Source organism: Electrona antarctica (assembly GCF_951216825.1).
Source record: "Electrona antarctica genome assembly, chromosome: 14".
Lineage (NCBI taxonomy): Eukaryota > Metazoa > Chordata > Actinopteri > Myctophiformes > Myctophidae > Electrona > Electrona antarctica.
This window is the reverse complement of record NC_136795.1, coordinates 42,755,436-42,772,851: the sequence shown is the minus strand read 5'-3', so window position 1 is coordinate 42,772,851 and position 17,416 is coordinate 42,755,436. Positions and strand designations below refer to the sequence as shown.

The window sequence follows — 17,416 nt, the reverse complement described above, 5'->3', positions numbered from 1 at the left end:
GCTCATACAAGCGCTTCGTACATTGGTAGGTGAAGCGGCGAACAATTCGACGCCAGCGTCCTCACTTCCCACATTCACACACCGACGGTGGCAAAGCTAGCACCGACCGACTCATTGGAGGCAGTGTGGGGTTCAGTGTCTTGCCCAAGGACACTTCGACATGTAGACAGGAGGAGCCATTTTGTTTTTAAATATTCTTTCAAAACATTTAAAAAAAAAAACATTCCCAAAAAAGCAAAACAAATCATGAATTAAAAAACAGAATTCAATGCGTTTGGGAATCACTTGTTTTATAGTGGACTCACCAGGAAGGAAGCGCAGACCCAGGTGAAGGTGGATATGGATAATTAGTGGACTCACCAGGGGGGAGGGGGTGCAGACCCAGGTGAAGGTGGATATGGATAATTAGTGGACTCACCAGGGGGGAGGGGGTGCAGACCCAGGTGAAGGTGGATATGGATAATTAGTGGACTCACCAGGGGGGAGGGGGTGCAGACCCAGGTGAAGGTGGATATGGATAATTAGTGGACTCACCAGGGGGGAGGGGGTGCAGACCCAGGTGAAGGTGGATATGGATAATTAGTGGACTCACCAGGGGGGAGGGGGTGCAGACCCAGGTGAAGGTGGATATGGATAATTAGTGGACTCAACAGGGGGGAGGGGGTGCAGACCCAGGTGAAGGTGGATATGGATAATTAGTGGACTCACCAGGGGGGAGGGGGTGCAGACCCAGGTGAAGGTGGATATGGATAATTAGTGGACTCACCAGGGGGGAGGGGGTGCAGACCCAGGTGAAGGTGGATATGGATAATTAGTGGACTCAACAGGGGGGAGGGGGTGCAGACCCAGGTGAAGGTGGATATGGATAATTAGTGGACTCACCAGGGGGGAGGGGGTGCAGACCCAGGTGAAGGTGGATATGGATAATTAGTGGACTCACCAGGGGGGAGGGGGTGCAGACCCAGGTGAAGGTGGATATGGATAATTAGTGGACTCACCAGGAAGGGAGCGCAGACCCAGGTGAAGGTGGATATGGCTCCCAGGTAGGCGGCCTTCTTCAGCACGCGCAGCTCGTTCTCCCGGATGGCGGACAGCTTGTCGTTGAAGGCCAGCTCCCAGGCGTACAGCTTCAGCACCTTGATGCCGTTCAGGACCTCGTTCATCAGCTTGATGCGGTTGTCCTTGCTCTTCATCTGAGCCACCTGTTCTCACGGACAGACAGACAGACAGACAGACAGACAGACAGACAGACAGACAGACAGACAGACAGGCAGGCAGACAGGCAGACAGGCAGATTTACAGTGAGCAAGAACACATGGTAATACATCACATTGAAACGTTCGCTCTGAAAGAATATATATTCAAAGATTTGCGCCACATCTTCACGATTTTTCAAAAATAGCAGACCTACAAGCTCGTAGCGCGCCAGTAGCTTGTAGATCTGCTATTTTTCGATAGCTAAAGTATAACATAATGCTTGAAACACCAAAAGGGGTTCCACCCCCCGCAGCACGGGTTTGTCTGACTAATGACTGTAGGACTGTTGGTATATCTAACCAACGTATGCACCCCAGGTCGTCGATGCTATGGAGGTGTTCTCACACACAGACACACAAAAGGTATCACTACAGGCGGCGGTGGCTCAGGGGGTAACCGCAAGGTCGCCAGTTCGATCCTGGGCTCCCCCAGAGTTAGTGTCAAAGTGTCCTTGAGCAAGACACTGAACCCCTAAATTGCTCCTGATGACGTGCTGGTTCACCATCGGTGTATGAATGTGTGTGTGTGTGAATGGGTTAATGTAATGCACAATCTACGTAAAGCGCCTTGGATAAAGGCGCTATATAAATGCACGGGGTGCATACTTAGTTTAGACTAGTCATTGGTTAGACATGGGTTAAGGTTAGGTTTAGGTGTGCTGCCCCGTGGGAGGTTAGGGTTAGGGTGAGGGTTTGAGATAGGTTGTAGTTGTAGGACTAATGACTGGTCTAACCAATGACTAGTCTAAACCAAAAACTGTCTAAAAATGCACCATTTATCTATCTACAGTATATTCCAGAGCCCTGGACTGGGGCTTGGGATCTTACCACGCTTGTAGGAGCGTACTAACTAGACACATAGGGGGCCTTTGTTATGTTTCACCAGTTTCAATTGAAACTCCCTCTCTCTCTCGCTCATTTGCTGCCTCACTCTCTCCCATGCCGTTAAGTTACACCTATTTCCTGTTAATAACCTGGGTAAAAGGTGCAGCATTGGGAGGTAAAGGGGCGACACTTGTGAAGGGACAGTGAAGGGACGATAGGATGAGGAGAGTTGTTGTTGCTGCGTAAATGTGTGCAATATTATACAGTCAAAACTATTTGTGTCAATATGCCTGTATCAACTCAATATGAGAATAATTATTTCATGGGTATATATGGGGGCCTCATATTTGGTCTTGAAACGGGCCTCCAGATTCCTAAGGCCGCCCCTGACTAGACACTTGGTAGTTGTGCGACTCCGCTTCTGAATGGACACTCTGCGTGGAGTTCATATGCAGAAACACAGTGGAGATATTCCAAAGATTGTATCGTGAATGTGTGTGTGGGTGTGCCGTGTGCGTGCGTGCGTGTGTGTGTGTGTGTGTCCTTATCTGAAGGAATGTCCCACCTGGTAGGTTTTGGTCTTCATGGCGATGACAGCGTTGACCGGCACCATCAGAACCATCACGGCCACTCCTGCCAGCACAGATGGACCCAGGTTCTGCAGAGCAACGCCACAGCACGTTAAAATACTCAAATGGTACCACCGTCTTCTGGAACGGGATATTTGCCTGCCAGACTGGACGCTGTTACAGGGTGCGTGCAGTCTCGCGTAGCGAAGACAACTAGTGATGCACCGAATATTCGGCCGCAGAAAATATTCAGCAGAAAATGGCTAAAAATGCATTTTCGGCCTATTCGGTTTCGGCCAGAATAGGCAGAAAATATATCACCGAATAGTGTATGCAATGAATGCATTCAAAAGAGCGGAATAAATGTTTTATGGACCCATAATAGTGATTATTATTTAAGTTAAGTTTTGCCATAACCATTTATTTTGCCATAAATCAGGTAGCTTTAAGGTACGGCCATGACAGCAATGGTAGGAAAAAAGATATATAATATTAATCATATTCGGCCAACTGTTTCCTATATTCGGCATTCGGTTTCGGCCAAGAATTTCCCTTTCGGTGCATCCCTAAAGACAACTATTCCACAATCTCCGAATGCTACAGTATATAGAGCCTGGAACTGCACCTCCCAAAAACAGAGTAAATCCGTTTGTCATTTCCGTTCACAAAAATATATTTTAAAATATCTTTAGAGCTTTTTTTAATTTATTTCCATCTCTGCTTAGCAGCAAGCCTTATATGCTTAGATGATTTATACGAGGATACATTTGCGCGACTATAAAGACGAATATTTTACTCATGATCAGAGCAAAGAGATTCTAGAACAAGAGCCGAATTTCCCATAGTAACAACCAGCGCTCAGTGCCTCTGCCATTTTGGAGTGATGACGTAACTTCCGGTTACTTTAAAAAAAAACATTAAAAAAAAAGTCATGCTGTACAAAAAAAAAAAATGTTTTTGATCCTATTATACTATCATACATTGATTTACTCATTTATTTATTACATTTATGAATGGATCAAAGCAGAAATTAGTAACAGAGTTTCGTCTCTTTGATCAGAGCTTCCGTGCCTCAGGCTGTAAGACCGGAAGCATTTTAACCCATTTAGGCCTGATCTCAATTTAAAAAAAATCTTCTAAATCCTCCAGTTCTCTGAAATAAATATTGTCACGATTTTTCAAAAATAGCAGACCTACAAGCTCGTAGCGCGCCACTTGGTGGCGCGCTACGAGCTTGTAGATCTGCTATCTTTCAATAGCTAAATTATAACATAATGTTTAAAACACCAAAAGGGGTTCCCGCCCAAAATGGGTTAAAAATGCAGCAGTCTGGCCACGCAAGACTACATACAGGGGTATAGCGTTGTATAGCGCCACCTACCTGCCAGAGGAAGTAGAGCGCCAGCACCACCTGCAGCGGCGCAGACCACACCATGTTGATGTAGGTGACCAGGTCCATGAAGCGCTGGGCGTCCACCGACATCAGGTTGACGATCTCGCCCACCGTGGAGGTGCGGCGCGCCGCGTTGCTGATCAACAGAGCCTGAGAGGGGGTCGCACGCGCAAACGCACACGCAAACGCAAACGCACACGCACACGTCAGCTTATCCGATGTACAAGTACTAACAAGAACGAGATTCAAATCATTCACGTCTAAGGGAGAAATATTAACAAAAACTAAACAACTAACGGCTAAAATTATTATTTTAACCCATTTTGACCTGGGAACGATTCTACAAATGGCTTCTAAATCATGACAGTTTCCTGAAAAACCCATGTTTCTATGTCAGCCGTTCTCAAACATTTTCATGTCAAGGACTCCCAAAAATATATGTAATTGGCCGCCGACCCCCATCTGAAAATATGTTGTTTCAGGGACCTCCCCAGAAGCAAAGATTTGAGTTAAAATGTTCACTCTGTAATAATATATATTCAAAGATTTGTGCCGCATTTTTACGATTTTTCAAAAATAGCAGACCTACAAGCTCGTAGCACGCCACTCGGTGGCACGCTATGAGCTTGTAGATCTGCTATTTTTCAATAGCTAAATTATAACATAATGCTTAAAACACCAGGGGTTCCTGGACCAAAATGGGTTAACGTCTAAGGGAGAAATAATAACAAAAAACCAAACAACTATCGGCTAAAATTATTATTTTAAAACATCGGTATCTGCCCCGGAGTTTCCACATCAATGCGTCCCTACCAAAAATAATATACAACGTTCTATAATGCAGAGGTGTTGTGAAGTCTATCCTACACGTAAACTGCATTTCACCATACATGATTTCACAAGAAACACACCATCGATGCCATGATCGATAATGGATGAGGAACTACCTTCAACCACACAACGTCTTCCTGCTTTCTATATAGGTATACTGTATATACTGACACACTTTGAGACGCTTGGACAGTGAGACCACTCAACAAAATCATTTAGACAAGACAGACAGACAGACAGACAGACAGACAGACAGACAGACAGACAGACAGACAGACAGACAGACAGACAGACAGACAGACAGACAGACAGACAGAGCTATAGTTCAGGTCAGAATGTCTGGGGTCAGAAGGATTCCGCTGTTGTTCATTCTGCTGTTTGTTGTCGACAACATCCTCACGCAGAACCATATGGACCTCTACCGACAATCTGGAGAGACCGTCAATCTGCCGTATGACTTGTCACCCGATGGTCCCGACTGTAAATCAGCAACATGGACTTATGCCGGAGCAAATACAATACACGCAGTTATTGTGGCCGAGTTTGGTGTGATTACGAGTGATCTAAACCCTTCTGTTAAAGACAGAATGAGACTGGAGTCTAACTGCTCTCTGACTGTCGAAGCCGTCACGGCTGAAGATGTTGGTCGTTATTTCTGTCGACAATATAACACGGACAACGCTACAGATGCTCAAGCTGTTGATCTGTTCGTAGTGGAAGTGAGAGATGGAGTCATCGGCACTGCACAGACATCAAGATGTTCTCTGTTTCAATACGGGAGAAGATGTGAAGACTACACTCTGAGCTGGCGGAATGAAGACGGTGCCCTGTTATGCTCCAGTTCTGGATGTGTTAATCATCTGGTGATCACCAAACACGACCACAACAAGAAGTTCACATGCGAGCTGACCGTCGACGGAGTCCTGGAGACATCCATCGACTTCCTACGAGACGTGGAGACGACAATGCAAGCGACCAAACCTCCAACTGCCCCTCCTCCCACCGGACCAGCAGCTGACTCCACCTCCACCTTCCAACCTCCTCCCACTGGAACGCCAGACTCCGCCCACTCCATCCACGTGGCAGCGATGACGGTCCGTGTCGTCGGCACGGCGGCCATCTTCCTCATGCTCCTCCTCACCATCGTCATCATCATCAGACGAACGACTAGAGAGACCCCAAGAACCAGCATCCTGGACCCCAACGCCGTGATAGAAGACTGAAACCCCTGATGCTTCTTTTTCTACACCACCTGATGCAACCTTTTTCTACACCCCCTGATGCAACCTTTTTCTACATCCCCTGATGCAACCTTTTTCTACACCCCCTGATGCAACCTTTTTCTACACCACCTGATGCAACCTTTTTCTACACCCCCTGATGCAACCTTTTTCTACACCCCCTGATGCAACCTTTTTCTACACCCCCTGATGCAACCATTTTCTACACCACCTGATGCAACCTTTTTCTACACCCCCTGATGCAACCTTTTTTAGGGGGCGCTATAGAGCGTCGCAGTCACGCCCCCTTTCATGATGACGCCAGGCCCAGGAAATGAATCCCAATGCATTTTTCCCATAGACATTTCAAAACACCTTTTAAGCGTCGTACGAAGCCAACTCGAGTCGTGACAAATCATGACAACAAACACAATATTTTGGACCAAACAAATAATTACAAAGAAGAAAAACAACAACAAAAAAGTGTTGTAATCTGCCGTTTCTTTCTACTTTCTAATTCTTTGTTCGGCCCAAAACATTGTTTATTGTCATGATTTGTCACGACAAGAGTTGGCTTTGTCTGCGGCGTAAATGTCTTTAAATAAATACTATCTGAAAAGTCTATGAGGAAAATGAACGGCGATTTATTTTCCGGGTCTCTCGAGGGGGCGGGACTGCGATGCTCTATAGCCCCTCCTATGCCCAGCTTTCCGGGTTTGTGTGAGCACTGCACGCTCACATTGGCTTGTGATCGGCTGATCACCCCATAGCGAGGATTTGATTGGGTGAGCAAGTGAGGACGGAAAAGTGAGGATGTAAATTGTGATTGGCGCCCCTCACTTCACACGGGTGTGATTTTTCTCTCTACACCACCCGATCCAATTAAGTTAACCATTTTGGGATCAGGGCCCACTTGAAAGTATTGATAGAGTTCGAGGCCCACCCACTGAAGTTAAGGGGTCAGATGGGTGGACTGCATGCGTTTATTTTAATAATCAATCAATCAGTCGATTATGATACAGTTTGGATCAATGGAACTAACATTTTAACCACTTTGCAAACCATTTACCCGCTATTCAAATTCCTGCATATTATTAATGTAATCAAATGTATTTTAACAGGCTCCGTCCATCCGACGTGTCCACACGTCATAGGGAATCCAATCGATGGATGCATAGGACGTGTACACGTCCTCAATGATATCAGGCGAGAGAATAATATTCTGAATTCTTTCCTTTTTTATTTTTGAGTGAGCCTCTAAGGCCACCGTACGCTTTGCTCTTCATTCATATTAGCGTCCCGTTCACTTAGCTCAGTGGCCTTGTGGTTAGAGTGTCCGCCCTGAGACTGGGAGGTCGGGGTTCAATCCCCGGCCGGGTCATACCAAAGACTCAAAAAAAATGGGACCCAGTGCCTCCCTGCTTGACACTCAGCATCAAGGGTTGGATTGGGGGTAAGTCCCTGCGACATACTAGCGTCATGTCCAGGGGGTGTACTTGTACATCAAGCTGCCTCACGCTACAGAAACAGGAGATAGGCTCCTGCCCCTATGGGCCTCATGGCTCGGCAAGGCTACTTATCACTTAGCTGTTAGCGCGGCAGAAACGCCCTCCGTGGTTTTGATCTGATGGATATACTAAGCGCTTCATTTCTGACTTCTCATCCGCCTCTCGTTCAAAATATGAACGCTTTGGAGCTTTTAGCGATAGAATAGAATAGAGAGCAAGGTAAGCTAGCAAAATATAATAATTTGAATATTTGAGATCAGAGAATAACTAGAGTACGCTGAACGATAATCATCATCATTTAATCTGTCATTGCATTCAAAATAATTGCAGAATCATGTATTTATTTATTTTCAGTAAATTTGCATAAAGGTTAATTATAAAATATCAACCAGTTGTCATCATGCACTGTATTTCTACATATGTCATTGTTTTTCTATAGGCTTCATGTACTGCTACTCAAACCGTTTAGTCTCAGGTCATCTTTAAAAGTCACTTCATAATCCTCTGAATTACTCCTTGCTAATGAATGATCGAAGAACTACAAATTATACCACACACACACACACACACACACACACACACACACACACACACACACACACACACACACACACACACACACACACACACACACACACACACACACACACACACACACACACACACACACACACACACACACACACACACACACACACACACACACACACACACACACACACACACACACAAGTCTGTGAAATGACTTCAACGGAGGCTTCAGGGACACGTAACGAGGACACCTGGAGGTTAAGGCTGACCAATATATCGTTATCGATGTATAATGAACATGTGCAATGTCGGTATCGCAAAAAGGCCACAGTATCGCTCGTCCACTTCTAAAGCCAGTAACATCCATGCTAGCTGTCATTTGATATTGTAAGTGTAGCAACAATGACAAGTGTGGGAACCCAAAAGCACTTAAAATGAAGAGTGATATTGACTTGTTTGTGTTTTTTTGAATGTTTAGTTTTCAATGTTGCAACACATACAATATAGAATATGTATAAAAAAAATTGTGGCTTTCGCCTTTTTATTTTATATTTTTTATGGAGGGACAGACAGTAGGCTGACAGGAAATGGGGGAGAGAGATGGTGGGGGGGGGGGGTGGTGACATGCAGTAAAGGTTGACTCGGCTATGGCGGACCTTGACATTAACAAAAGAATGTTTGAAAACCACTGTGCTATACTACATTTGTTTACATTCATGGTTATTTAATTCAATCAAGAAAGAAGCAATTTCATTCATTCAACCGCTAATGTTACCGACACCGGAAACATTTTCACCAGAAATTGTAAGTGACTGCCCACTGTAAACGATACAGAGGCACCTCCCTGCAAATCACTTGTTTATTTTTGGACCACAACTCTAAGAGAACTCTACTTCTAAGATGACCCAACGGTATTTTCCATAGAGGGAAAACGTCCGTGACCCATGGCATGAACGAGTGACGTCAGGACTTCGGTACTCTATGACAGTTCCAGGGGGTCCCCAGCTAAATGATAGTTTGGAACCAAATGGGCCCTGATGGGTCTGTAACTCTGAGAGTGTACAAATGGAACCAATAACGGGTCCATTTGGTTCCATTTGTAACCCTCAGAGTTAAATCAATATTGATTTTACAATACAAATTGGGGTCTCAGAGATATAAATGGGGGTCCGTAGACAATTGTATATCAAACGGATGGTCCTTAAAAAAATGTTCTCTCATGGGGGTCCCTGGCATATCGTTTCAAATGGGGGTCCGCGGGCTAGTGTAAATTTGGGGGTCCTTTACATGAAAGCTTTTCATGCGACTGTGGTTTAACCCATTTACACCTGAAGACGATTCTACAAATACCTTCTAAATCCTGACAGTTTTCTGAAAAACCTCATGTTTCCATGTCAGTCGTTCTCAAACATTCTCATGTCAAGGACCTCCAAAAATATATGTAATTGGCCCAGCGACCCCCCATCTTAAAATATGTTGTTCCAGGGACGGACCCCCCCCTCCCCCCAGAATCAAAGATTTGAGCTAAAAACATTCGCTCTGAAAGAATATATATATATATATATATATATATATATTCAAAGATTTGCGCCACATTCTCGATTTTTCAAAAATAGCAGACCTACAAGCTCGTAGCGCGGCACTCGGTGCTGCGCTACGAGCTTGTAGATCTGCTATTTTTTAATAGCTAAAGCATAACATAATGCTTAAAACACTGTACCTTTCTGTAGACGGCTCCGATGATGGCGGTGCGCAGACGCATGCCGGTCACAAAGCACACGTGGAAGTACTTCTGCAGGATGAGCGTCTGGACGCAGGCACACGTCAACAGCAGACTGGTGTAGAAGTAGCCCTGCCAGGCGGGCGCGTTCACGTCGTTGACGAAGCTGATCAACCGTCTGGGAGGACAGAGGAGGACAGAGTCAAAGTCAAAGTCAAAGTCATACGATTTGTCACACACGTTACCGCAGTGAGATTTGTTCTCCGCATTTGACCCATCTATTGGAGCGGCGAGCCGCAGCCAACGAGCGGCGAGATGCAGCGTGCGCCGCGCTCGGTAATCATTTGATTAGTAGATTTGACCCCCCAATCCAACCCTTTGATGCTGAGTGCCAAGCAGGGAGGCATTGGGTCCCATTTTTACAGTCTTTGGTATGACCCGGCCGGGGATCGAACCCCGACCTCCCAGTTTCAGGGCGGACACTCTAACCACAAGGCCACTGTCTGGACAGAGGAGAGGAAGTCTGTTGTGTTTACAACCATAGAGTATAAAGAAGGACAGCTATTCATGTCAGTGGAAGTTGCTCAGTGGCGTTTTGAAGCACCCGGAAGGACCGTCTATACTTCCGCATTTGCCAACCAAATTTTTGGTTGGCAAATGCGGAAGTGCACCCGAGCGCTCGACGTTAAAGCCCAGCTGCACGGGGTTTCCTCGTCATGAATCCACGGGTCCTCATGCAGTCCCTCCTCTTACCACTAGGGCCGAGCGCCTCAACGTTGGAGAGCCTCACTGCTAGGGTGACCAGATCCAAACTGTTCAGTTCAGGGACAGAAGTATATCTTGTGTGGGACAAGTGGGATGGGGTTCGCAACATACCTGGATTACTTAAGTTGCTATTTAATGCCTTGATGTCATATTCGACCATATGCCTAATATTGCCTAGCATTTTGTGATTAAACTGCTCTGGCATCTCATGTTTTGTTTTAAAATGATAATTTTGGTCATGGGTGGTATGGCCCGATTTGGTGCCGTAGCCTATTTTAACAGGCTTAAAAGCACATATTGCATGACAAGAGACAATATGAGCTTTACAACAGAAAGCCAACTATTATAGTACTAACTATGGGCATTTGAACACATTTGAACACTGATGCCTGTCAGTCACAATGTGGGACAGGGTCTCAATTTGTGGGACGCCTGAAAAGTCTTGGAAATGAGGGACTGTCCCACACAAAGAGGGACATTTGGTCACCCTACTCACTGCAGGGGCCTTTGGAAATGAGGGACTGTCCCACACAAAGGGAATTTTTTTTTGTTTTAAAGATATTTTTTTTGTTTTAAAGATATTTTTTTGCGGCTTACGCCTTTTATTGGTTTTTGAAGGGACAGACAGTAGGCTGACAGGAAACGGGAGAGAGATGGGGGAAGACATGCAGTAAAGGCCGTGTCGGGCTCGGGAGTCGAACCCGCGGCACACTGCGACTGGATTACCAGTCGGGTGCCCAGACGGTTACGCCACAAAGAGGGACATTTGGTCACCCTACTCACTGCAGGGGCCTTTGGAAATGAGGGACTGTCCCACACAAAGAGGGACATTTGGTCACCCTACTCACTGCAGGGGCCTTTGGAAATGAGGGACTGTCCCACACAAAGAGGGACATTTGGTCACCCTACTCACTGCAGGGGCCTTTGGAAATGAGGGACTGTCCCACACAAAGAGGGACATTTGGTCACCCTACTCACTGCAGGGGCCTTTGGTTACAACCTGAACAAACTGACGGTAGCCATATTGAAAAAGACATTGGGCCACCCATTTATAGACCCGAGGACGAAATTTAAAAAAAAATGTCTTCTAAAATCATGACAATTTTCTGAAAAACCTCATGTTTCTGTATCAGTGGTTCTCAATATTTCATGTCAAGGACCCCACAAATTATATGTATTCGGTCGCTGACCCCCCCCCCCCCCCATCTGAAAATATGTTGTTCCAGGGAAGAATATATATATATTCAAAGATTTACGCCACATTTTCACGATTCTTTAAAAAATAGCAGACCTACAAGCTCGTAGAGTGCCGTGCTATGAGCTTGTAGATCTGCTATTTTTCAACAGCTAAAGTATAACATAATGCTTAAAAATCCAAAAGGGGGTTCCCGTGCAGAATGGGTTAATACTAGTTGTCGTATTCAAACTGGTGACAATTGAAATCACAATTAAATCACAATTTGAATCGCGATGCAAACAGCGATGCAAACTGATTCAAAAACAGTTGTCATTTTACAGTGGAGGATAAGACAGGACAATTCAAATGGAAACAAAATACTGGATTTGTGTAAGAGAAACAAAAAGATGTATACTTTTCGGTCATTTGCCTAGAAAATACATTTGTGCTTAAAACGAAATCATGAAAAGTCGCATCGCGAACAAATATCGTGATTTGAATCGTATGGCGAGTCGAGTGAATCGTTACATGCCTAGTTACTGCCGTTACGGATGAAGGCTCTGATTTTTCTTTTAAACTTTTTTAATTAAAATTATGTTTATCTACGTGGTCATTTCTGCCAAGTTGCGCAATAAACGTATTTTTTGTGTTGTTCATTGTGTTTCTCCCATGTTTGCTTTGGGCCAATAGCTGACATGATTACTAAAACTACAACATCAGTCAACCTGTCGTGACCCCAAACAGTAACAGCAGGACGCATGCTGCAGAAACAACAAAAAGACTCAGGACACTTGAAAGGTTTCTGCGGCCGCTTCAGATGAGGGGGTACCTGGAAACATGTCTACCCCAAAAGGGGTACCTGGTCCAAAAAAGTTTGGGAACCCCTGATCTAGTCAATCCAACTTTGACAGTTACATTAGTACTGTAGGTGCACAGGAATGTTGAACTGTGTTCAGGTTCACAGGAGCCAAGTGACCACATGCACGCGTGCCGCACGCACGCACGCACGCACGCACGCACGCACGCACGCACGCACGCACGCACGCACGCACGCACGCACGCACGCACGCAGGCAGAGGAATGTGAAAGTTATTTAAACCTCGTCCAACTTGCTACTTGAGTCCCTGCATGTGCACCGCCAGGCTTTTTAGAAGGAGTACTTAGATCTCTCACTTCATTAGACATGTAAGGGGATTATTTGTGGTTTACACGTCGTGTCGATTGGTCGAAAGGCAAGACTATCTGAATGCCTCCAGTCAACAACGTGTCTCTGTATGCTCTTCCCTTCCTGCCCCGATATCAAATCACGGACGGCCAACATAGCCGAGTGGTCAGAGCGCCCGCCTGGGGGAGCCTGAGGGTGGTTGTCCTGGGTTCAATTCCAGGTCAGGTCACTAATGTACAGTATCGCCTCACCGATGCTTGTTACTTAGCCCATTCTGGGCGGGAACGCCTTTTGGTGTTTTAACTAAGCATTATGTTATACTTTAGCTATTGAAAAATAGCAGATCTACAAGCTCGTAGCGCGCCACCGAGTGGCGCGCTACGAGCTTGTAGGTCTGCTATTTTTGAAAAATCGTGAAAATGCGGCACACATCTTTGAATATATATATATTCTTTCAGAAGTTTTTTTTTTTTTTTTCGACGTCAGGCCAAATGGGTTAGGATGGGTTAGATGCAGATACCTTCACAATATGCAGTGACAAAATACACCACAAAGGAAAGTGGTCTATCACTGGCTCCTTCTCCGACGGTTTTTCACATGTAACGCTCTCTCTGGTGGTATGTATATTGACCTTTGTGATGAAGTATTTATGACCCGTGCATGTGCAGCTCAATAGTTTTTATTGTCATGTGCTCCCTCTGTGCCCGTGTTCTTTTTATAGCATTGTAATGAGAGCCGTTATGTGGTTTTCTTATTTGTGTGTGTGTGTGTGTGTGTGTGTGTGTGGGGGGGGGGGGGGGGGATGGGACTGAGAGGGACTGAGGCGATGAGAGAAAGCATAACCTCGCAAAGCCACATCAACCCCCTAGCATCCTGATTCTGGGAATGTCTTGACCCACTTTGACCTGAGGACGATTCTACGAATGCCTTCTAAATCCTGACAGTTTTCTGAAAAACCCATGTTTTTTTTTTACATTTTCATGTCAAGGATCCCCCAAGATTATGTGTAATTGGCTGCCGAGTGCCGACCCCCATCTGAAAATATGTTGTTCCAGGGACCTCCAAGAAGCAAAGATTTGAGTTAAAAAGATTTGCACTACATTTTCACGATTTTTCAAAAATAGCAGACCTACAAGCTCGTAGCACGGCACTATGAGCTTGTAGATTTGCTATTTTTCAATAGCTACAGTATAACATAATGTTTAAAACACCAAAAGGGGTTCCCGCCCAGAATGGGTTAACAGATCAAATTGGCGAACATTTTCCCTAAAAAAAAACTAGCAGGTGATCTACAAGCTCACAAACATGTCACGATGCTCGTAGATTGGTTAGTTTCAGCTAAAGGTTGTGGTGTAGAGGGAGAAAAGGAGGAATAGCAGTTCAACATTCAACCAAAAATAGCAGATCTACAAGCTCGCAACGCATCACAACATGACACGTTGTGAGCTTGTCGATCTGCTATATTTGGCGAGGAGGTTTAGGTGGTCCATCTTAAACCCATTTAGGACGGGGACCCCCTTTTTGTAACGATACCTTTCAGGATGTGGAACCGAACTTGGTGAACTTCTCAGTGGGAGGAAATGAGAGTAAAGAAAACAGAAACGACTAGTGGGGGAACGGGAAACACATGTCTGTCTGTCATTATGCTCCCACATCCTGAAATAACAGCCTCCCTGCACTCAATACTGCACAGTCACACACAGCCCATCTTCTGTTGAGTGTGGTTCACAGTCACAGCCCGTCTTCTGTTGAGGGTGGTTCACAGTCACAGCCCATCTTCTGTTGAGGGTGGTTCACAGTCACAGCCCGTCTTCTGTTGAGGGTGGTTCACAGTCACAGCCCATCTTCTGTTGAGGGTGGTTCACAGTCACAGCCCGTCTTCTGTTGAGGGTGGTTCACAGTCACAGCCCGTCTTCCGTTGAGGGTGGTTCACAGTCACAGCCCGTCTTCTGTTGAGGGTGGTTCACAGTCACAGCCCGTCTTCTGTTGAGGGTGGTTCACAGTCACAGCTCATCTTCTGTTGAGGGTGGTTCACAGTCACAGCCCGTCTTCTGTTGAGGGTGGTTCACAGTCACAGCTCATCTTCTGTTGAGGGTGGTTCACAGTCACAGCCCGTCTTCTGTTGAGGGTGGTTCCCAGTCACAGCCCATCTTCTGTTGAGGGTGGTTCACAGTCACAGCCCGTCTTCTGTTGAGGGTGGTTCCCAGTCACAGCCCATCTTCCGTTGAGGGTGGTTCACAGTCACAGCTCGTCTTCCGTTGAGGGTGGTTCACAGTCACAGCTCGTCTTCTGTTGAGGGTGGTTCACAGTCACAGCTCGTCTTCTGTTGAGGGTGGTTCACAGTCACAGCCCGTCTTCTGTTGAGGGTGGTTCACAGTCACAGCTCGTCTTCTGTTGAGGGTGGTTCACAGTCTCAGCCCGTCTTCTGTTGAGGGTGGTTCACAGTCAGAGCCAGTCTTCTGTTGAGGGTGGTTCACAGTCACAGCCCGTCTTCTGTTGAGGGTGGTTCACAGTCACAGCCCGTCTTCTGTTGAGGGTGGGTCCCAGTCACAGCCCATCTTCTGTTGAGGGTGGTTCACAGTCACAGCTCGTCTTCTGTCGAGGGTGGTTCACAGTCACAGCCCGTCTTCTGTTGAGGGTGGTTCACAGTCACAGCCCGTCTTCTGTTGAGGGTGGTTCACAGTCACAGCCCGTCTTCTGTTGAGGGTGGTTCACAGTCACAGCTCATCTTCTGTTGAGGGTGGTTCACAGTCACAGTCCGTCTTCCGTTGAGGGTGGTTCACAGTCACAGCCCGTCTTCCGTTGAGGGTGGTTCACAGTCACAGTCCGTCTTCTGTTGAGGGTGGTTCACAGTCACAGCTCGTCTTCTGTCGAGGGTGGTTCACAGTCACAGCCCGTCTTCTGTTGAGGGTGGTTCACAGTCACAGCCCGTCTTCTGTTGAGGGTGGTTCACAGTCACAGCTCGTCTTCTGTTGAGGGTGGTTCACAGTCACAGCCCGTCTTCTGTTGAGGGTGGTTCACAGTCACAGCTCGTCTTCTGTTGAGGGTGGTTCACAGTCTCAGCCCGTCTTCTGTTGAGGGTGGTTCACAGTCACAGCTCGTCTTCTGTTGAGGGTGGTTCACAGTCACAGCCCGTCTTCTGTTGAGGGTGGTTCAGTCACAGCCCGTCTTCTGTTGAGGGTGGTTCACAGTCACAGCCCGTCTTCTGTTGAGGGTGGTTCACAGTCACAGCCCGTCTTCCGTTGAGGGTGGTTCACAGTCACAGCCCGTCTTCCGTTGAGGGTGGTTCACAGTCACAGCCCGTCTTCCGTTGAGGGTGGTTCACAGTCACAGTCCGTCTTCTGTTGAGGGTGGTTCACAGTCACAGCCCGTCTTCCGTTGAGGGTGGTTCACAGTCACAGCCCGTCTTCCGTTGAGGGTGGTTCACAGTCACAGTCCGTCTTCCGTTGAGGGTGGTTCACAGTCACAGCCCGTCTTCCGTCGAGTGTGGTCCAGTGGTCATTTTCACAGTCAGCCTTTTTGAATACAATTAGCCCTTCACTAAGTCCCTCCCCAACCCATCCTTGTCCAATAGGCACGTTAGCGGCGAAGAAAGCTTGACCTGCATAGCAACCGTTGCTAAACTATTTGGATTGGCATTGGACAATCGCTTTCTGGGGTGGGATTTAGTGAAGGGCTAATTTTTTTCCCCTAGTTTCAGTTGAGTAAACATTGTGCGACTAAAATCTACAGTTGATTTAGTCGACTCAAATGTATTTTGGCAGGTCGTGAATTAGTTATACTGGATCTCTTCTCCACTAGTCTGTCCCTAACACTTTTTTCTAGTTTATATTCATTGACGAAATGATCAAGTATAGTATACGGTAGTTAGTATAGTTTGTCATGATAGCTATGTTTTCCTCAGTGAAAGAGGTTAGTTGACAAGCATCGTATTTGTAATAGTTTTAACCCATTCTGGGCAGGGACCTGTTTGTGTTTTAAGCATTATGTTATACTTTAGCTATTGAAAAATAGCAGATCTACATAGATCTACATAGCGTGCCACTCGGTGGCGCGCTATGAGCTTGTAGGTCTGCTATTTTTGAAAAATCGTTAAAATGTGGCGCAAATCATTGAATATATATTTCAGAGCGAACATTTTTAACAAAAATATTTGCTTCTGGAACTACATATTTTGAGATGGGGGTCCGTGGCCAAATGGAGATAATTCTGGGGGTCCTTGACATGAAAAAGGTTGAGCACCACTGACATAGAAACATAGGTTTTTCAGAAAAATGTTAGGATTTAGAAGCCTTTTTTTTAATCGACCTCAGTCCAAAATGGGTTTATCCAACACTGGTTTGGCCTGAATCTCTCCTGGGGCCCTACCCAACTGTCTGTGACGTTTCGAGCACAATGCTCTTCCTCAGACTGAGGACCGAGTCACAGTCACCTATCTGTGCAAATAAATACTACC

The 17,416-nt window shown here is 46.1% G+C and overlaps 1 protein-coding gene across 2 annotated transcripts in view; it reads right to left on the bottom strand.

Annotated features, from left to right (window-relative positions):
* The window catches only part of abcc1 (ATP binding cassette subfamily C member 1 (ABCC1 blood group)), an 84,360-nt gene that overhangs the window by 41,076 nt on the left and 25,868 nt on the right, over positions 1-17,416 (bottom strand). For both annotated transcript variants that reach the window (XM_079520165.1, XM_079520166.1), the window contains exons 9-12: positions 9,854-10,031; positions 4,032-4,193; positions 2,647-2,739; positions 999-1,202 (exon numbers count right to left, since the gene is read on the bottom strand). In XM_079520165.1, coding sequence (XP_079376291.1) covers positions 999-1,202; positions 2,647-2,739; positions 4,032-4,193; positions 9,854-10,031 — 637 coding nt within the window. The remainder of the gene's footprint in view (positions 1-998; positions 1,203-2,646; positions 2,740-4,031; positions 4,194-9,853; positions 10,032-17,416) is intronic.